Raw genomic sequence first — 24106 nt, forward strand, 5'->3', positions numbered from 1 at the left:
TTTTAGCCAAATCGGGCAACGATTTCTGGACGCGCATCGAGGTCAAAGTTCAGATATATGCAAAATTATACTATTTATATGGAATAAATAGGTGAAACTCGTTAAATTTCTGCATTGTTTTCTAGAAATGTATAGATTTATTTATATTAATGAATATTACATTAAAAATTTTTTTTTGGAAGTTAACCCTGCATCTCCTTTGGGTCAAAATGACCCAAAAACTGTATTATCGCCAAAATTCGGGAAAAATGCAAATTTTTCAGATATTTTAAAAATTTTGCTACTAAATAAATACTTTTGCAATTGAATGCAAAAGAATCGAAATGTGTACGTAATTATCGTTGTAATGAGATATAAATGACAAAATTTGGTTAAAAAATGTTAAAGTTATTACAAATTCGCCAGACCATTAACGTGTTTCAGGCCACTTGAACATAAAATTTAGAAAAAAAATTAACATATTTCGAGAAAATTTAAAATAAAAGCTAATTTTTATTTAAAATATATCCGTATTTATTTGTGTACGAGTTTTTGTCTTCGTAGGATATCGTTAACCTATTCGCAGGTATGGCCAAAAAAAAATATTTTTTTTTAACGGCCGTTTCGAATCTCCATTTTCAAATTTTTAAAAATTTTGTTAAAGAAATTTCAGAATTTTTTGATCATCACATTGGGATTTATTGAGATCAAAATAGGGAATAAAAACATGAAAAAATTATGTCAATACCTCTTACAGTTTTTCCGTACCTGCGATTTAAATTTTGCGATTTTCAAGAAAAACAAATTTTTTGTCCGTATTTAGGCGAATGAGCCCAATTTCCTTAATGTTATAAATTTTAAGTAAAACCTATTCATAATATTATAGTCCTTGTAATTTTAAATACGGTCTGAAAGTTTTACTAAAATCGGAAAACGATAACCTTAAATCGTGAAGGTCAAAGGTCAAATTTTTCAATATTTGGAATTTCTAAAGAAAAGATAGCGAAATGTTATATATTTTTGGGCCGATTTTAATGAAACTTGAGCAAAATATACATTGGGGTCTAACATTTACAACAACAGTGCAAAAATGGATTTAGTCCTTTAAGAGCACTTGGGGTCAAAATGGCTGTGTTTTTCGTGATTTTAAATGTTGAGGGTAATTTGGACCCCAAGTGCTGCTAAGAGTTAAATTCCATTTTTGTGCCGTTATTTTAAATTCTGGACTTTAAGTTATACTTTCCTCAAGTCTCATTAAAATCGGCCCAAAAATATATAACATTTCGCTATCTTTTCTTTAGAAATTCCAAATATTGAAAAATTTGACCTTTGACCTTCACGATTTAAGGTTATCGTTTTCCGATTTTAGTAAAACTTTCAGACCATATTTAAAATTACAGGGACTATAATATTATGAATAGGTTTTAATTAAAATTTATAACATTAAGGAAATTGGGCTCATTCGCCTAAATATGGACAAAAAAATAGTTTTTCTTGAAAATCGCAAAATTTAAATCGCAGGTACGGAAAAACTGGAAGAGGTATTGACATAATTTTTTCATATTTTTATTCCCTATTTTGATCTCAATAAATCCCAATGTGATGATCAAAAAATTCTGAAATTTGTTTAACAAAATTTTTAAAAATTTGAAAATGGAGATTTGAAACAGCCGTTAAAAAATATAATTTTTTTTGGCCATATCTGCGAATAGGTTAACGGTATCCTACGAAGACAAAAACTCATACAGAAGTAAATACGGACATATTTTAAATAAAAATTAGCTTTTATTTTAATTTGTCTCGAAATATGTTAATTTTTTTTCCTAAATTTTTTGTTCAAGTGGCCTGAAACACGTTAATGGTCTGGCGAATTTGTAATAACTTTAACATTTTTTAACCAAATTTTGTCATTTATATCTCATTACAACGATAATTACGTACACATTTCGATTATTTTGCATTCAATTGCAAAAGTATTTATTTAGTAGCAAAATTTTTAAAATATCTGAAAAATTTGCATTTTTCCTCAATTTTGGCGATAATACAGTTTTTGGGTCATTTTGACCCAAAGGAGATGCATGGTTAACTTCCAAAAAAAATTTTTTAATGTAATATTCATTAATATAAATAAATCTATACATTTCTAGAAAACAATGCAGAAATTTAACGAGTTTCACCTATTTATTCCATATAAATAGCATAATTTTGCATATATCTGAACTTTGACCTCGATGCGCGTCCAGAAATCGTTGCCCGATTTGGCTCAAATTTTCAGCACTTAACTTTTAGGCGTAGTGTCACAATATTCCACCCGGCACTCTTCAAAATTTTAACAAAAAATTTTTTCCATACAACTGATTGTCACTCTAATGTATATGTATATATTTTTTGTAGATCTTCTCTAGGACTATTTATATTTTAAATATCAGCTCATTCGGATCTTAAATAGGTTTTTTGTGATTTTTTTTTAAAAAATGTGAGAGCCAAGGTGGCGTGCAATCTTGCGAATTAAGCGTAAAAAGCTTTATTTACAACTTTGGTATCTTTGGTGACACCCACTGAAATTTTCCGGCAAAAATTTTCGTCGAATATTTTAATCCTTATATGTCCTTTTTGAAAGGACTTTTTTTCATTTTCTCGAAAAAGAATTCTCTTAGACATTAACTTACAACATTTTTTTTCAGTTAGTATACTGCTCCCTTCGATCAAAAAATGAAAACTTTGACCCACTGTAAAAAAAAATTCCGACTATAAGTTTATTCTACAAAAATGATATACTCAACATGCCCTTTCAGAATTATAGGGTCGCTATTCTGTTCCAATCAAAAAGACTCAATTTGTTGGACAGTATAATTAATAGCGGTATTCACAATGTAGAGTACTTGCCCTAGTAAAAAAGCAGAAAAAGTATTTATTGACAAACATTTCAATATCTAATGTATGTATGTATGTATGTATGTATTTTGTTTTTAGTTTTTTGATTTTGTGCTATTTTACTACATTACCAGGCCAAGTACTCTACACGCAGAGAAAAAATATAATTGGGCATGGTTACTGTAACCATTTAAATAGTGTTACAAGATTTTTAACAATATTATAGTCACAGTATAATGTGTAATAATAATTTGTACAATAGAATTAATTCTTTTAAATGTCCATACAAATTGAACCAACCAATATGGGCAAATATTTCCGTTTCATACAATAATTAGAATTTGAATGTAGGTATGTAGACTTGACAAATATAGAATTTACAAGACATTTGTTGTCATTACCAAAAATTTTATTTATTTTATTTTTATTGACACTTAAATAATGAAGCTTATTTGAATAAATTTACACACAATTTCAACATGCAAAAAAAAAGAAACTTTGACAAAAATCGATGGCAAAATAAAATATGGAATAATAAAGTACAACTTTCCACAAATGGGTATGAAATGTTTCTTTTTTAATTATAAATAGTTGTATAAAGAAAACAATGTTAATAATAAAATAATAATTATTAAATCTGGATTAAAACTTGTAAGATTATTTAAGGCAAACATTATTTCGAGAGTATCAAAATATTTAGTTTCCACTATAAGTAGGCTTATTTATTCTATTATATGTGTTATACCCATTCTACTGTGCCGAATCTTGTATAACCATCATCAATATGTGACAATAAAATATTTTTCGGAATTATGGACCGATACTCAAAAAAGTTGGTAGGTAGATTTGGTTTCATATAAAACTTGTTTATGTTTATAAGACAAAAAAAATTTAAAAAAAATTATGAATGTTTCAGTCATTTTCTTAGGAGGACCTTGTATGGGGACTAGTGAAAAATGCTGCCCGAATTTCGCCATACTTCACAGCAAGAGTGCCCAAGCCGAAAGCGCTTAGTGATCATTTGTTTTTGTAAAAGTGCTTAGCTATAAGCTGTGTGTTTAACACTCAGCACTAGACATACGAAATACACAAACAACGTTGTCTTGTTAGTTTTTTTTAGTACTTCGAACTAATTTGTGCAAAATTTTATCAGGATTGCCGAATAATTTACATATTTATGATTGCTTAAACAGTATTCCGGAGGAACATTTGTACGCCAGTTTTTCCAAAATAAAAAGTTTCTAAACCATTGTGTGTTGGTTGTTAACCCAACAAACATTATCGAAACATTTTTCCACTTTTCGAAATCCCCACATAAATGTAAATAAAATCCATTGATGTAAAAAAAAATGATATTTAATCAGCAACAATTATAATTGCCACGAATCAGGCTTGTATAGGAGAAGTCAGAGTCAAATCATAAAAACAAATTAATGAAAATTGGGTAATTGAGAACAGCATTAAATATCCTTACGATAAGTACGTGATTCGAAGTGTTTATTTTCTTCGAAATAGATAAATTTATGAGGGATCTAAATTGCCATATTTGTAATAGTGTAATAGCCGAAGAGATGATTTTTATTAAATTTCAATAATATGTTGGAATTTATATCAATATCATCTACAACAGCGGTTCCCAAATTGTGATCCGCATAGAACTTAGGATAACAATTAAGCTTAAATACTTTATGTTAATTTATTTTTCAATTTATTCGCTCACACACTGTTATCAAAGTGTTTTTAATATTTTTAATTTTTGTGTGAAAAATAATCCTAAACAAACATTAAAATTCAATGTCACGAATTTTCTTATTGCTCAACTATGATATATTCACCTTTACATTAATATTTTGACAGAACATGATTCTATTCTAGATATATGGCAAATTAATTTACTTCGAATTTTTTTTTTTATTATTTCTGTTTATGAAATGAATACCTGTTATATTCCAGGAAAAATTAATTGAATTGTAACGTTTAGTACACGTGTTTGAAAATACAAATTGGTTTTCACATCATAAATTTTTATTTTCTGAATATTAATTTGGATTCCTCATTTTCAATTTGTTTACATTTACATATATTTGAATTAAAATATATTGGAAACAAAAGATAATTCATATTTAATATGAATATTTCTTATAAGAATTCCCGTATTCTGAACTTGATAACAGTGACAAAATTATAACAAAGATCCCAGGATGTTCGGGTTCGAGATTTCAGAGCCGAACTCATAATTCTTAATCAACTATATATTAAATTTTGATCGGTTGAAACTACCAGTTTGACAAATCCGGTCAAACAACACTAAGTATTATTGCTATAAAACCATGAAATACGTTGGACCATTTAAATCACAGGCAAAAGTCTAAGAAAACTACTTATTCGAAAAATTACACATATTGATTTTTGGTTTAATTTAGTATAATATTGTAAAATTCCCAGAATTAACAGATTTTCCTGTTATTTCCCAGGAATGCAAAGAAAAAGTCTGTATCTGAAGAACTGTAATAGTGCGAGTCTGTAAACTTTATATAGGTTAATATGCTGCCCGCTATACAATGAAAATAATAACACGGTGCTACAAAAATGTCGTAGTACATACAAAAAAGCTCTTAAGTGCTTCGAAAAAAACATGTTTTAATATTGAAAAAAAATTTTGAGATTGTGACTACTGGGTTAGAATGAGACGTGTGTGAAGTGAGTCTTATTTTAGAACAAATTTTCAACACTATATCTACTTGTACAAATAATTGTTGACTAATTGACTTTGAAACATTTAAAATAATGTAAATTATGATGACTACAAGATCGTTCTGTATAATTTATATTTAGTCAACGTTTTAATAGAGCAATAATTATAAATAAAAAACAAACAAATACGACGACAACTACACGTTTTAAAAAAAAAAACACTATCATCTATTATTTAGGAAGTGTTAATTCGAAAATATTTTTGTGTTTTAATTGAGTTGCTCAAAATGATGATTAAATGACAACAAAACTTTGTACAATATAATAAAAATAACATTTTTAGCTAAAGTGACTAATTTCTTTTAATTAACCGCACACAGTTTGTGTGAATATTTAATTTGGGGGAAAATAAATAACGAAGTAAAACGTCCTTAAGTGGATGTAACAGTGTTGTACATTGTTTTTAATTAGACAGACTACTTAACTTAATTAATGTAAAACAAGTAAGAAAGTATAGTCGGTCAAGCCCGGTCATATGATACCCTACACCGAGAAGATGATTATATTGGAGCTATGACTAATTATGAACCATAAAATTAGGTGGCATGTCATCTGTATATATGAAACTTATTTGTGTTGAATAACAAAATTTTAGGCCTGGTTTAGCTCCCATATAAGGCCTACTTCTAAAAATCATTTTAACGAGTATAGGTTAAAATGATTTTTAGAAGTAGGCCTTATATGGGAGCTATGACTAATTATGAACCGATCGTCACAAAATTTGGTGTTGCGAGTTGGATGTATATAAAACTAATATGTGCTTAATTTGCTAACCAAATTCAATATACTTTGTCCATGGATGAATAGAAAAGCTTGTAGCAAATTTCATCAAATTATCTTTAAAATTGTGACCTGTAGTTTGATTACAAGGTTTACATGACGAACATACTGCCCGTCCACTTAATCAACTCAGAAAGTGATCCTGAACAGATTGGTATACTTTAAGATGGGTGTTAGGGCAATATTTTTTCACGTTGCAAACATCAGCACTAACCCAATATACCCTCCCCACAATGGTGGTGTAGGTTATAATTAAGAGAATGATTTCATTTAAAGTTTTTCATTAAGGATAAAAAGCACTTCCTCATCAATTCAATGTAAGACATGTAGTGGTCATAGATTACATTTTATTTGCACAAATGTTACATTGTAATAACTATTAGAACATGCTCAATTGTAGTTTCTTTAATGTTTTATAGTTTTTTCTTCTTTTTTTTGTTCGCCTGGTTTAAGTTTGAGTTTTATGTGTATTGCAGATTTTCGTAATTGTTAAAAATGTTTATAGTTTAAATTAATTGTGGGGCGTGTTGGTTTAGTTGGTCATCCGGATGACAAGCGTTTTTTATTTATTTTGGGTTGGGTACCATTAACTAAGGAAATTATATCAGCTAAATGTAACTTAGAATTTAGAACAATTATCAAAAGCACACTGTTATCAAAAGTGTGTTTTTTTGTTTTAATATTTTTAATATTTGTGTGAAAAATAATCCTAAACAAACATTAAATTTCAATGTCACGAGCAGTTTTTACAAATTGTTTACATACTTAGTTTATTCCACTAATATATTGTTAAATAACAAACCATAAATTTATAAATAAGTAAATAAATATTGAAGCATTAGTTACTTTGAGATATTTACAGTACCGGGGCACCGCAACATCATAAAGATAACTTTTAGGTTGTGTTTCATGTGGCCGTTAAAAAAACTTTTTAAGTTTTATAAAATTATTTCGATTTTATGAGTGTTGAAGTGTTTAGACTAAAATTTGTGTTAATCCTATTTTCAGATCGATTGACTATTTACAGTACTCAACAACCAAAAAGGGGCAGACAAATATGGCCGAAATTTTAAGTTCGTACGGTCAGTTTTCGATATATTTTCCTTATATCCAGTGGCTCACAGCTTATTTCAAACAGCACCTTTTAAAATAATTAAGCTCAAATAATATCGAAACTAAACGAGATATTGAAACATTTTTTAATGAGAGTTTATAGAACATGTTCAAAAATTAGTTTTAAGTTTTATTCGGTCTCTAATTCGCACTCTAAAAAACTAACAAACTAAAAATATAGGAACACAATTCATTAATATTTTAATCCAATTCATTGTTTTGGTGAAATGAATGAATGCATTCAAGAATTTTTAATTATTGATGAAATCATTCAAATTTTAATTCCATTCATAATTTGGGCAAAATGGATACATTCAAAAAATTACAATTATTGCTTTTTTAAAGTTCTGATAACAAGTAAGAAAGTGTAGTCGGTCAAGACCTACCATATAATACCATACACCGAGTATATGAGCAAATTATTGACCTATCGCAAACAATTTGTATCTCTATATTAATAATCCCGCAATTCCCAAAAAGGTGTTGAAAAATCCCAAAAAATGGAAATTTTTAGTTTTTTGTCTATAATATCCATACCAGGGTCGGAGTTATGGACCTGGTTCCCAACAATTTTTAAATTTTTTTTCATTTCAAATATTTTATGAAATCTTAGCTTTCAGAAAGTATAAATTCCTTATACATCCTCTTAGAATTTTTTTGCGATAACTTAAAAAAAAGAAGTTATTTTTTTCCAGCGAAAAATCGCTTACGATAAAATCTTACCCCCTATAATTTTGAAGTTACTAACAATTTTGATATTCTGAGAACGCTAAAACATCAGTCGGTCCATAAAATTTAAATTTTTGCAATAAAAAAAAAATTTAGAAAATGTCGTTTACGATAATTTGGCGCTAAGGGCTCGATATGAAGTTATTTCTGTGGAATTTTATTTGGCTACCAACATTTATGCTCGTTAAAGTGGTTTTCGGAAGAGGGCTTTATATTGAAGCTGTGACTAATTATGGACCCATCGAGCGTTGTTAATCAATTGTAAGAGTTCCTTGGACCGAACGAAATGCCTGTATGTACCAAATTTTGTCGAAATATCTTCAAAATTGCGATATAACCGGCAGGAATCTACTATAGCTTTGTAAAATCATTGAAAAACTAAAAACTGGAATAAAAATTAATGTGAATAAATCCATGTTGTTAATAAAAACATTAATCTTTATCGCTGTATTTTTTTGATTTTTTTTTTTAATTGTATGCTTAGGTTATTTTTATAGTGAAGGTTTTTTTCATCAAGAACGAGATAATTGTCAAAATAGCATTTTATTTTGCTTTCAAAATGTGTACTTGCCTGATAGAAACTGTGGAAATTGCGTTCTCCTGCCTGTTGTTGCACCACACGCGATTTTTCCAATAAATAATTTGTGATAATGCCACCAACTGGATCAGCTTTATAATCAAATTCAATGTCCATATATTTGCCGAAACGACTCGAGTTGTCATTACGATTGGTTTTTGCATTGCCAAATGTTTCCAAGATGGCGTTACTTTGGATCAGAACATTTTTCACTCTGCAAACAAACAAACGAACAATTTTTATTTTTATATTTAAAATTATTATAAAAGTCAATTAAATTATGGTTAAATGTGACATTAAATAAAGAGTTTTCAACTTTGACCATAAAATATTAACGATATAAAACTTAAGACCTTTAACTACCCAGCCATAAAAACGTAATTAACACTAAAAACGTTTATTATGGTCAGGCAGTTTAATAAACCTTTTCCAATATTAAAAATGATTATCCTTTTTTTCATGTTTTGCACATAAGTTTTTTATATTATTTTTTATTAGTTTTAACGTATTATAGTTACATGTAGTTTTTAAAACACAACAGCATAATACTTTTTATATATTAATATATGTAATTAAATTACCTCACCTTGACTTTGGAAATAAACAATTACCGGCACAAATCCAAAAAGACATACATACGTACAGACAATCCTATATTTATTGTTTGCTAATTAAAAAACGCTTAAACAACAATCGCTAAAAAACAACACATGACTATAGTATATATATTCATGTAAGTATGAATGTTTGAGCTTCCAAGTCATGGAAGGATAAACATAACTGACTGTATGTACAATAGGGTGGAGCGATTTTTACTTTTTTGGTAATCGCTTTGGAATACCTGTTAAAAGTTGCTTTTTTAACTCCTAAATATACACAAAAAATTTCATTTGGTGATTCGTATATATAGAGGTGCCCCCACATCATTATAATAATACAAAAATAAATGGCTCTAGAAAACGGGGAAAGTGGATGTCCCCAATGCCCTCCTTATGTCTAGTAGCCTTGGATGTCCTCTATCAGTAGAAAAAAAAATAAACAAGTGATTAGGCCCTCTTTCCTAAGCTACAAGTAGAATTTTGTGGATTGGGTATAAAAATATCCACTTCGGCATATGTGGGTTGTAAAACGTATGAAATATGAATTTAGTTTTTCAAGTAAAACTGTGTTTTTTTTAATTATTGGATATAATTATATTGACCTAACAATACATAAAAAAATTTATATTCAACATAAACTAAAGTTTTAAACTTTAAAATTTAAAGTATAAGGTTGTTAAATTACCATATGAAAAATAGGCAATTTTTGATTTTCAATTGTGTTGGGGCACCTCAAAACATCAATATAGGTAAGTAATCTTTCGTACGTTTAATTTACTCATTAAAAGGCAACTTTATATCGCTATTCCATTGAAAAAAAAAATAAAAAATTTCATACATTATCGCTCTACCTTAATGTACAACATACGATAGTTAGTACCAACATGCATTTATTTGGATGGAAGAAGATAAAATCGAAATTTGTTATTTTTTAGTTTCCATTGTCACTATGGATGGTGTCATTTGAACTATTTCGCCAATGTAGCCTAGCGAGGGTGTGAGCAACTGGTCAGTACATACTGACGTTGAGAGTGGTATGTGCGTGGCATTAAACTGTCATTGCAGGGTTTTAATGTTGCAAATGGAAAAAAAATCAAAAAGGCTTTTAAAGATTATCAGCAGGGAGCGGTCGCTTTGAAATGTTAATGCTGTATTAATGTGAAAAACATGTAGGTAATTACATATGTAAGTTTTGATTCAATTTATGCCCTAATCAATGAAATTGCAAAAATGTGTAAATTCTAATTCGAAAACTAGCAAAGAAATGTAAGAACTTCTTAGTGTGGGACATTTTCATAACTACAAAAATAGTATGTATATTAGGCTGGGTCAAATTGTATGGACGATAAAAAAGTAAAAAATAGGTCTAAAATCAAATCCTATCTTGCGAATTTACTTTTTTATTATTCCATATATGTAATATAAAGCCTATAAAGCCAAAATAACAATATTACAAGGTAAATAAAAACAAGTAAGAGTGCTATATTCGGCTATGCCGAATCTTATATACCCTTCACCTTTGTTGTGGATGCATTATTATTTTTTATAATTAGTATATATGTATGTACATTGCCCACTTTCAGCGTACAGCATCCTAAATTTATCAAGAACACAAAAAACAACAACAACGCCAAACGAAACAAAACACCAAAAGAAAAAACAAAATACGCAAGCCAATGAAACCAACACACATCCAAACATACGTTTAATTGTATAAAAAACAACAACGCCAAAAGAAACAAAACACAAAAGAAAAACAAAATACGCAAAGCATCCAAAAACATACGTTTTGTTGCTTTTTTGTCAAAAAAACCAACACACAACCAAACAAACGTTTAGTTGTATAAAAAACAACAACAACGCTAAAAGAAACAAAACACAAAAAAAACAAAATACGCAAAGCATCCAAAAACATACGTTTTGTTGCTTTTTTGTCAAAGCATGCAATACATTGTGTTTTTTGATGAAATTTTCAGAGGTTGTCTCGGATTTTTGCTCATATCTCCGTTATTTATGGACGGATTTTGCTGATTTTAAATAGCAAAATTCTCGAAAGTATGTCTGACAGAATTGTTGAAGATTTGGATCCCGGAGATATCTGGGGCCTTCAGAAAATTGATTTCAACAGACAGACAGACAGACAGACAGACAGACAGACAGACAGACGGACAGACAGACAGACAGACAGACAGACAGACAGACAGACAGACAGACAGACAGACAGACAGACAGACAGACAGACGGACATGGCTTAATCGACTCCGCTATCTATAAGGATCCAGAATATATATACTTTATAGGGTCGGAAATGAAAAATGTAGAAATTACAAACGGAATGACAAACTTATATATACCCTTCTCACGAAGCTGAAGGGTATAAAAATATGCTTTAGAACTAATCAATTTTAATTCACTATTTTTATTTTTGTTTTTGTATGGCTTTTTTTGGGCATTACGGCTGGGGGTAATGCCCAAAAAAAGTACAAAATTATTTGCATTGCAAAATGTAGTAAAAACCTAGAACCAAAATAACAACAAGTGGTAACTGAAATTGATAATTCAAACAAACAATTAATACCTAATAATAACACATTACAACAAAATTAGGATATGCATTTACATACATATATTTATAAAAGTTTTGACCAATAAAAGAATTGACCAATGCACATATAAATCATTCAGATACTTGCATGTATTCATGAATTCAATAAGTAAGCAATAAGTTTCAATCTGAAAGCATTGTTAGAATGTGAGAAAATACGTAATTCAATTGGTAAGTAGTTCCAATATCGAGCTATTTTTATCAAAAACGATCTTTCAAATATTGAGCATGATATCCTTGGGATCCGAATCTGAGGATTTCTAGATGATCGAGTAAAAACAAAAGACCTTTTATTTGTAGAATAAAATTATACAACGAAGGTTAATAAAATTTGGAAAAGAACATCCCATACACAAAGCGTACAATCGTATTAACAATACGATTCAATTTAGCTATATTACCAGCTATGACCTCTAATACATACATAGTCTGTGACATCAAGAGGGAATAAGCCAACCTATACTTAATATACTCCGGCAAAAATACGTATGTACAAAAAAGTCTCCGTAAGTTAAACGTAAGTTAAACTAATAGACAATTAATATAGACAATTTGGATATCTAATGATAGATATTTCAAAGACCTTGCAACGACGTATATAATACCATAGTAAGTTGGACCTACAATGGGTCAAAATCGGAAAAATTATTTTTTAACCCGATTTTTTTTTCAAAAAAAAAAATTAAAAAACCCAAAATTTTTTTTTAAATTTAAAAAAAAAAAATTTTAACAAAAAATGAAAAAAACTTTTGAAAAAAAAGAAATAAAGTTTGTTTACGTAAAAATATTTAAAATTTGTATTTTGAAGTATAATTTGGTGAAGGGTATATAAGATTCGGCACAGCCGAATATAGCTTCTTACTTGTTTTCATTCGCTTTTGTATCCCTGTGCTATTTATAATGATGTTATTATTATTATTTTATCAAATAAATTTTTTAATGAAATTTTGTTTCATAACCTTTTTATTATATATCTATATATATAAAAATGAAATGGTCCATGTATGTAATGCCATCACGTGAGAACGGCTGGAGCGATTTGACTAATTTTTTTTTATTCGATTCGAAATTTTCTGGAGATGGTTTGTGAAGAAAAAATTTAAAAATTCCGGGTAAAACTCGGAAATTCTTTTTTTTTTTGAGTCCAGTCAACTGTAATAAAAAAGCTCCCTAAAGTATGCAGTACAAATTTAGATATTTTATTTGCAAATAAATAAGAACAGGCTGGTGTGCGTGGGTTGGAGAAACTTGAAGAACTAACATTAGTAAATGCTACCGGGCGAGATCATAAATATTTACTAAAATTAAACATTTCTACAAAAAGAAATTCATAATTTCCAAAAAATTCCATAGAATCTTCAAAATGATAATTTTAAGCTTTACAGGCTTAAGGACTAATTAGTTTGTACCTTCCGTTCCATTCATTAACGTAAGTTGTATGTGGCATTTGATTATACAGTTTTGGGTTTGATAAGCGTGACATTGCACAGTGGGGCAGAATCAATTTTTTTTGAAAATAAATCTGGCATTTCTAAACTGTTGGTCCGATCGGGATAAAATTTGACGTGGACGTAGCCAAGGAGTTCAAGCTATTAAAATTTGCCCTATAAATGCTCCAGGGGCGGAGCTATGGGGCTAAAAATAGGGTACCTTCGATATGTACCATTTTTAAACACGTGCACTTTTTTTGTTTCCCATCCGATTTTTATATTTTTGGAAACCGCTCGGCTAGGTCTAGCTATTTATCTCTTATAATTTCCGAGTTATAGGCATTTCAAAATTGAAATTTAAAAATTTATACTTTGTACTTTTGAACTACAAAATATTTCAGAGCAATATCAATTATGGATCCAAGAATAAAGGACTTTCAATATTGTTACGAAATTGTACTTGAATTCAAATATAACGATTTTAACGGCTGATTTAAAGTTGCATAATGCTTTCAAACAGCAGTGCCTCTCAAACTGTAACATAGCTGTGGGTATTATTAACATTGAATAAAAGCTATGAGTTGATCATTGATCGTAAGTATGTTGACGCTGAATGTTTGCTGCGACTCGTATATTCGAATACGAAAGCTCTAGACTTCGAATATACGAATTTTGACAGTTAAATAACATTGTAGAAAGTTCACCAGAGATGGCGTGAGTATAAATAGTGGCCATGGTTGCAGTCGTGAGTTCAGTTTACCAGAGACGCTGTTCGAATAAACATCAACTGAGTGCCTTAAAGTGTGCTGTATTTTCCAGTGAATTCGTGTACATTATAGAGTGTGTCTGTATTTCTGCGAATTTATAAACGTGTATAAAACACTGAGCGACTATTTAATACTGTTGTTGTACATTTCAATAAATGAAGAGTTGTTACAATTTTTAAACTTTGCAATCAAAAGTATCCGGTTTATTTAAAGGAAATAAACCAAGTTTAAAACGTAACAATATAAAAATTCAAAAAATAGTAGATTTTTGCTGTTTTTTGAGCGAAAAGGTCAATTAACTCTTTTTATTAAAAAAGATAAAAATTTATGCCCACATATATAGAAAATTTAGTTCTTAACTTTTAATTAACACCATTTTTAGTATTTTCTCCCCCAGCGCATATAAATAAAAATAAATAAAAAACTGTAGAAAAAAAAATATTTGTAAAATTTTTTTTTTAAATTTTTTCGAACTTTTTTCAAAAAAGTTTAATAACATTTGCAAATATAAACCGATTTTAACAAGTAATATCTCATTTTTTTAAAACACTGCAAAAAAGAATAGATTTTCATAGAAAAAAATTAAATTAACTATTGTTGAATATGAAAAATTACGAAAAAAAAATAAAAAATAATGCGAAACTTTTTATAAAAACTTACGCAATGTGTGAGTTAGAGGTACTAAAGTACTACGACCTACCCTAAAACAGTTTTTTCAAAATATCTCAAAATTGTTGAGGGTGTTTCAAAATCTTTGAAAACGGTTTTAGTATGTCCTCACCTAGGCCTACAACCCCCATTAGGTCGCTTTTCAAGTTCTGACAAAAAGTGTCATTTTGTAGCAGAGTGTAATATTCCAAGTGTCAATAAATTTATGTACATAAGTAGCTCACCTTTCGATTTCATTCTGTCCATGAATATTTGTAACAGCTGCAATATACTTCATGATGATTTTGGATGCTTCTGTTTTGCCAGCGCCAGATTCGCCCGATATCAATATACAGGTGTCCTGATGACGCTGCTTCAATATTCTGTAGGCGGCATCAGCAATTGCGAATATGTGCGGCTGATTCTCGAATAATTCTCGTCCTTTGTAGTTTTTTATTGTCTCTGGACCATAAATGTTCAACTGTCTGTAGGGATTCATCGAAACGCATACTTCGCCAATGTATGTGTAGATGGAACCAGCTTGAAATCTGTAACAAAATCGAAAATATTTAATTGAAATTGAAATGTTTGAAATATTTGTATAGAAATACAATTGCAAGATCGATTTATGTGTGTGTTAAATGGAGAATTGAATTAATAAATATAGAGCCGAAGACTATAAGTATATTTATTCATTTATTTATTTATAAACATAATATTTACAAATCTAGGGTCACTGTAGTGCTGTGAGTAGTATTTATTTGAATGTGAATTCCTATTTATAAATATGCAGGTAAGTGGGTTTGATTGTTTGATTTGAAAACAATTTAATTGTTTATAATGTTATGAATTTCAGAAATCATAATCACGCAACCTGCTGAGGACTAATACGCTTCACTTAATTGTAACGCTTGGTGGTCTTACTTCACACTCGAAAAAGACTTCCAACATTTTTCCCTGTTTTCATAATAGACAACCCACAGATCGAACGAACCCATCGATACTGCAACTATCAAAATTCAAATAAGCGCACACACCCAACACTTATCAATATGTATTTACAAAATACTTATTGAATCGTACATACAAACAAATCGTATGGTGTTCAACAAAATGCTTGAGAACATGGACTCAATTGTCTTGGAATACTTGTACTCATATGTATGAAAGTTTATTTATATGAATCTATGAATGTTCTTTACATTGGCATTTGGCGCCTTCAGCAATTGTGGGTTTGTTTTCAATTTTGAAAATCAATAATTAAACATCTGAAATGTGCATGAACTAAAAACAATAGCAATTATGAGTACATATGTACATACGATTCGAATAGAATGCGAATGTTAAATGTAGACATGTGTATAAATGAATGCTTTCCAAATTTTTATTGCCGAATAGTGCAGAAAAAATAATGTCATTTACCTTCTCCCAACAACAGTTTATTTTCAATTTAAAGATGTCATAACTTATTAAAATCAACGTTTTAAGATTTTATAAGGCCTTTTTTATTTTTTGTCAAATTGTTCTTAATTTTTGTATTTGTTTTGTCAGCTTTTTATAATTTTTTACAATATTTTCGTATCGAAAATCTGAAGCTGATTAAAATGTGTTATAAATATTTTTTATAACACATTTTACTAATCAAATACATCAAATCAATTTATCCGTTGGGGTAAATTAATTTGATGTAGAGGCCCTAAAGTTATCACGGTTTTATTTATTTTGTGGTTTAAGCTAATTTAAGTAATAATTAACCAGCTGACTTGAGTCCATAAATTGGTCCCTTTGTGATACCCTAAGGATCAGAATTGGGTTCAGTGCCGAACCAACCTGACGCACAAATGAACGAATCTATCTTCCTGACATCCACAGTAGATAGATTCGTTAGGACGTGTAAAAAAGGACTAACTATTGTTGCAGTCCGAACCCCCGATAGAGCAGGGCAAAGACAGGGGAGATGTTCAACCGTTTTCTCCTCGTCTTCATCATGGCAACTTCTAAAAAAGTCGTTGTATGGAGTGTTCAGTCTCCTAGCATGCGCACCAATCAAGCAGTGTCCAGTAAGCATTGATATCAGAACTCGCAGCCTAGCCCCGTGAGGTACATTGACCTATGATGGTCAAGAATGGGCCAAGTGGGCCTCTATATCGAGCAATTTGTTAGATTACACTATCTGATCTGAGCAGACTCAAATAATTTACGCTGTATGTGTGTTTTGCACTAGGATAGCGGTAAACCGACCAGAAGATCGATATCATCACCTTGTATACGTGAGCCTCTTTTGGCCAGTTCAGTTCCGGTTCCGCAATAGCATTACCAAGTACACCAGAGTGACCTGGCATCCAGAATAACTCCAGGTTAGAATGTCTCGCCATCTCGTTAAGATATACCAATCTGGATGTCGTGTAGACACCAGATAATTACCCCTATCGGCAATAACATGTGAAATTTTGTTCCCATGAAATATCCATTTCACTCGAAGGGAAAATTGCTATCGTGAAATTATCCATGAACTTTTTATTCACAATAGTTGATTTTGTTCGAAACAGCTGTTTATTGTTTACAAAATTCCATTTAAAAATCCCACAACATGGGGAATTTTTTCACGTGAACAAAGTTGATGAACGAAAAAATGAAAAGTGAACATATTTCATTTGAAATATTGATTCGCGATAGGGGTGAATGATTTGATAGCTAGCTTACTGTCAGTACAGACTCGGATATTCACATCAAATCACCTACAGTACTTCATCCAGTGTACCGCCCTTTTAATCGCTGAATTTTCAGCTTGAATTACACTGCACTGATCCTGTGGCCTAAATAACACCGCCGAATTTATGACAAGATGGAGTGCTCCGTTGCGCACCTGTAATCATTAGTGCATAGATTCGCTGGATTCTCTCAATTATCCCACAATAGGTGGATTTACTTAGAGCCTGTTTACATTAGTTTTAAGAATTAATAGCAAAATATCTAAACTTCAATATTTCATGCGTTCTAAAAATATTAATTGCGATTTACACGAATTTGTTAAATGCATTCTTGAGTTTAGCTTAATAAGTATATGCTACTACAAAATTTATTTTAGTCCCTTAAATATGCAAATTTCGAATTTTTTGAAGGGCCCCCGCTATTTTTGGAAAAAACTTTGTCAAGAGCCTGGAATTGAGTAAAGTTCTGAAAACTTTCAGGAATGATCTTGGATGTGTTGGGATAAAAGTATCTCGTTTTTCGTATACAAAAATGTATTTAAATAATTTTTGAACTCTATCACATGTTCAATGTACTATGTCACATCAGCAATAAAATTTTCAATATTTTATTATTTTGAAAATAAAAATTGTTAAAAAATATATAAAAACGTGAAAAAATTTTGTAAAAAATGTAAAAAGTGTATATATTGCAAACATGAATGCATTGTAAAAAATTGCAATAGCACCAACAACTCTATGGCGTGCGAAATGATTTTTTTTTATTTCCAACGGACCTAAACATTCAAAAGCAATTGTTAAGTTTTTTAGGACGTAGAACTCGGATTAAAACACACGGTATATTTGTGAATACGATCTGACTTATCGCCTTAATCAAGACGTACTCGAAAACTTTTCTGGTATAATTCGATCCAAAGGAGGTTTACATGATCACCCTGATCAAGAAGAGTTCCGATTCCGTTTAAGATCATACATACTTGGTCGCAACGATGGAGTAGCAAACGTTAATGTCTATGACACACCGGATTTGGAAAGAACACAAAAGTCCCTTACATTATATTTAGCCAAATAGATCTACCACATGAAGATCGAGAAAGCGGTGAACAGGAAGAACTTATTTGTAAAATTGGTTTAAAAACATAATCTGTTAAATATTCTTCACTACTAAATCCAAAATGCTTTATTTCCCTTTAATTTATATAAAATTTTCACTGTTTGTTTATGTTTTACTTTTGTTTTTTTCAAGTACTAGGCTGACGTACATGCGCAGAATCCTACATTTCCTTTGATCAATTCATTCATACAACTCTAAATCCAAAATATTAAATTTGTTGTAAAAAAAGGAAACAAAACTCTTGTTCGTTTCAATCATATTTAAGTTAAGGAAGTAGTCAATGTATCCCTTAAAGACAGTAATTGTCACAAATGTCTTATAACTTGGCTGACTCCAATTTATATATTTTGGTCATTTGACACGTGTGTGCATATTGTAGTGCAGAAAGAAGACAACTGGTCACTTTATACATCCCAAGTAATCTAGCGTGAAGACAACTGCCACTTAAGTGTCTCTAAGTAATCTGGAGTGTAGTCACTTTAAACGTTTTGTGAGTAATTCGAACAAACTGGCTTTATACAAATTGTGTTGATATAATTCTCATACAGTTTATTTTTATTTTTTCTTAAGTATACTGATATCCTTTGTAACATAGCATGAAGTCAATAGTCACTTTAGCGTCTCTTAGTAACCTATGGTGAAGTCACTTCAAACTTTTTTTGTACTGCACTTTATTTTACCCACCAGAAGCGTTGACTACTTTCGATCAGCTAGCTATCAGATAGTCACATTGTAATCAAAAGATGTGACATGCACATATTAAAATAACTAGTCAAGTAACCAGTTACAAAGCTAGTAAGGTAACTGACGCTATGTAACCAGTATGTGAAGCCAATACGTTGCCTACTTTGGACCAGCTATTAGACAGTCCCATTGTAATCAAAAAGAGACAATTGACCCCCTGCTTAGGACATGCCCGTGTTAAAATTACTAGTCACGTGGCTATTGAAGTAAGTAGCTCCCACCCTAAATGATGGGTAAAATCACGAGTTCGGTACTATCTCCTAGAACTGCTGGGCAATTATTTGCTATTTTGTCAAACTCATAAATACTTAAGTAATAATCAGTGTTGCCACTTCATGTGTAATTACACATATTGTGTGTAATTTTAACTTGGATGTGTAGCCCATGTGTAATTGAATGCATGTGTAATTCATGTGTAATTTTAAATTCGAATTACATATATAAAAAAAATGTATTGTCCCCTTAATAAAACAATAGTGTATAAGCATCCCAGCAAAAACTTTACTTATAAATAAGCCGAAAAATAAGGGGAATTTGACGATTCGACTACTTATTTTTCTACTGAAAGAAGTCATTATTTTTGTTCCCGATGTCCCAAAAGTAATCCTTTATTTTTTGGCCGAAAATAAGTTGTTTTGTTAGTAGAGTTATTTATAGAATTTTGTATTTGCAAACAAAAAATAAAAAAATTAAAAATAAGTCGCAGCCAACAGTCGAACCAGCAACTATCCGTTGGCTAGTCTACTGTTGTAGTCACTACACCACTGCTTAGTTATTTTATTGTGCATCAAATAATGGTGTTCATACAGTAATACAATATTATTTTCTGTGTTTCTAAAAATAAACATGCAATAACAAAAATTGGCAAATTGAAAAAAAGTAACTGATTATTTGTTTTGTTTGTTTATTTTGTTTTTTTAGACTTTACTACTTAAAATGTAAGTTATTAAAAAATACATTATTTGTTGCTTTGTAAGCGAAGTTTTTGCTGGGTCGATTTTTTTCATAAAAAATCTTATAGTAGAAACGCATTCTACGGAAAATTCTAAGAAGTTTTCCCCAAGAAACCATAGGTCTAAAATCAAATCCTATCTTGCGCATTTCGACTTTTATCCAATAAAAAAACTATTAAAACAAATATATATACTGATATATCATTGGATAAAAGTCGAAATGCGCAAAATAGGATTTCATTTTAGACCTATGATTTCTTGAGGAACCTTTCTTAGAATTTTTACTTTTTATCGTTCATACAATTCGACCCGGCCTAATATACACTATTATTTTTTTATTGCATAATAAATGTGAAATTCTACTTCCACAAAGTGGATCAAAATATCAATTGAAATATTACTTTTGTTCTAGATGTCTACTAACACAAAAATTTTAAACTCAATTATTTCGAAATGGCATACAAATTATATACTACTGTTTTATTAAGGAGACAATATTGTCAATTAAAATTAAACATTAAAATTATCACCATTCATATTGACTGTATTTTTCGTGATTTTAAAAGTTGAGGGTACTTTTAACCCCAATTGCTATTAAGGGTTAATTTTAATTTTTGTGCTGGTATTATAAATACTAGACTTCATGTTATATTTTTTACTGATCTCAAGAATTCATTACTTACCATTTATATTCATGTACGTTTTAAAAATCTTGTATTCGCAATAGGGCCTTTAGTCAATTTCTCCTATTTGCGATCACGAAAATTTATTTACATGTGTAATTTTTGGCCATATGTGTAATTTAGTTATGAGGCATGTGTAGTTTATTTTTTTTTTGGTGGCAACACTGGTAATAATGAACTACATATAAAGTAGGCTTCATAAGTTTTAAAAGAAAAGGGTTTTTGCCCATATATCAAATGAAAAATTCATACTGATCTGCTTTCAAATAAAATTAGGGTCACATAAGAACAGGTTTTTTATATTCGGTTCAGATGAATATAGCACTCTCACTTGCTTATTTGTTTTCAATAAGAATAATATGTAAAGTAGACATGCCCTTAAAAACTGTATTATCTTTGGATGGGTCTTATTTCATCATTTAGTAGCAACAACATAAATTTTTGTCCTATCGAATAACTAGAACCCATGCCGGAAGTCGGTTGTTGTAGAATTTGGTAAATAGTATAAACTTTTTTGGCATCTTTCAAAAATGTTGCTATTTTAATATTTTTTTAAACATTTGAAATAAATCTAATCTTCAAGAGAAAATTATTTTTCTAACAAGTTATAAAACATTAAGTCAAATAATAAAGTTATTAACATTTTTTCACGCCATATATTCCAAAAAACCAAATTTTTGGAATTGTTTACCCACTTTTTAGCTGGAAAAAGTTGTGTAAACATTTATTTTCTTAGGTATGGTGTATTAAAATGCATATAACTTGGTTATTTTTCATTCGACATTCGTGTGTTATACCATGTTAAAAATTATAATTTTCTCTAGAAGATAAGATTTATTTCAAACAATAAAAAAGTTTTATTTACAATGATTTCACAACTTTCAATTGATTTTCGGAAAGGGTTCTCGTTATCCGATTAGACTAAAATTTTGCATCAGTTATAAGACCCATCCAAAGCATATTTTTTAAGTGCAGGTCTAATGCAAAGCAAACACGAATAGGAGGCACATATACAATATTTACAAAAACCCCAATGTAAATAATATAAGGAAGGAAGAACGAAATAATAAAAAATACTATGTGATGGCATGATGAAAAGTGAAATGATGACCAACCATAACAAATCAGATCGCATGATGATCTTGTAAAATTTACAATGCGTTAACTGACCAACGCAAACAACTTCTCAACTGCTTACTACATATAACCATTTGCGTGTACTTTTAAGAACAAGATGCTTCACTACGTGCTCAGTCTGGCTTTCGAATGTCTATAGCTCATCGCATAACACACCCAACAGTCATAGATACTCGTTCACACATCAGTGTCCATAGAAAAGGCAAGTGTTAAAGAAGTAAACCAATCATTTATGGGCCGTACACCAGGCATGGTCCATGGGATCGTTGGATTGTTGCACGTTTTACATGTTATATTTAACACACATAAATATATAAGTAGATGCATGTTTATATGTATTCTGCGGCTACTTATGAATATTTCATTGAAAATACCTGGCCACTGGAAAGAAAGAATGAATGAGTGAGTGAAGTGAGTCAGTGAGTGGTGGTCCAAGAAAACTTTAAATCTGTTTATTTTATTTTAAATGCTTCATTAGGTTTTATTAAGATCAATGTGTGAAATGCAATTTAAATATTTGTGCAGCACTTTTGAATATTGTTGTTGTTGTACATATTATAAATATTTGTTTTTTTTTTAAATTACTCGTAACATAAACAATTGGTGGTTAAAAATAATTCGAAAGAATTAAATTTTTTTTACGATAAATGCAGAAAAGTTTTCTTTTGCATTCAAAGTGCAGGTGTTTTTAAGAATCTGAAGCAATTCAGATAATGCCTTAAACTTTCCCAAGATATTATTATTTGAAAACACATATCACTATTTTTTTGTTTCCAAGTTCTGAGTGTTGAGCTGAAGAAACACTCACGGATTTGCATGCATCATTTCAATGACTCCGATTATATTGAACTGTATTTCAAATATAAACAAAATAATTCTCAATTTTCATTTGTTATTATTCGTATTTTTGGATTTCTGTTTTTTATTTTTCTATTATTTGTCGTAACAAGGCATAGCATTTTAAACTCTCTCCCTAGTGACCTTCTAATGGTTGTATCATTGTTTTTCCCAACAATAAATCTAGCAACATTAAAATAGAATGAAAAATCGAAATAGTGGAAAGTCAAAAAAGTCGACTTTTCATAAATAGCCAAACTTCAAAAAGTCGAGTTTTATATTTCAACCAAAGTATAATGCTAGGTATACACGTTACGATAAGTCGTACGATAAATCGTATAAGTATGAAATTAGTAACGTGTATCATGTTGTCGTACTAACGAAGTATGAAAATCAAAAATTTTTGATTTTTGTAATATTTTTATTACTTGTCATTTTTTTTTCAAAGGAAATAGTACGATTTGTAGTAACGTCTATCACAAAATCGTACTTCAACTCATACTACGATTAGTACGAAAAATAGTATCGTGTATATCCAGCATAACAAGTAGTCCAACTCTTTGACAGCAGTACCTAACTCTATACATGTATTAGTGAAAAAGTACCTAAGTCTAAATATGTGTTAGTAACAAAAATGTATATGTGTTGGTGCCTTTTGAATTTTCACCAGACACACAGAGTTCTAAAAAAAATTTTTAATTTTAATTTATTTAAATTATATATAATTATATATATATTTTAAAACCTACCACAAACAAAATAAAACGTCAAAATTAATAAAAAAAAATATTTTTTAGTTTGTGCGAAATGGACGTGCTTCGGAAGAGAAAAGGTGCTGAAAAAAATTATAAAATAATGTGTGTTATTGAATTTACGTGTATCAATCTATATTTATTCGACAATTTATAGTTAAAATTTCGAGACTTTTGATGTGTATAATTCTCTCACAAGGGTGTTGAATTTACACAGTACCCGTATATGTGAGAGAGTAATTTTGGTTTCAACAATAAAATTATACATATTTGTTCATTTCTACACGTTTAAAATTATTGTATAAAGGCATTTCCTTGGG

The 24106-nt window shown here is 29.8% G+C and overlaps 1 protein-coding gene across 1 annotated transcript in view; it reads right to left on the minus strand.

The window, feature by feature from the left end:
• Positions 1–24106, minus strand: part of Myo31DF (Unconventional myosin ID) — a 64862-nt gene that overhangs the window by 9039 nt on the left and 31717 nt on the right. Inside the window, exons 3-4 of the mRNA XM_065499423.1 lie at positions 15101–15403; positions 8801–9020 (exon numbers count right to left, since the gene is read on the minus strand). Of these exons, the coding sequence (XP_065355495.1) occupies positions 8801–9020; positions 15101–15403 (523 nt within the window). The remainder of the gene's footprint in view (positions 1–8800; positions 9021–15100; positions 15404–24106) is intronic.

The sequence above is a fragment of the Calliphora vicina genome, chromosome 2, assembly GCF_958450345.1.
Source record: "Calliphora vicina chromosome 2, idCalVici1.1, whole genome shotgun sequence".
Classification (NCBI taxonomy): domain Eukaryota; kingdom Metazoa; phylum Arthropoda; class Insecta; order Diptera; family Calliphoridae; genus Calliphora; species Calliphora vicina.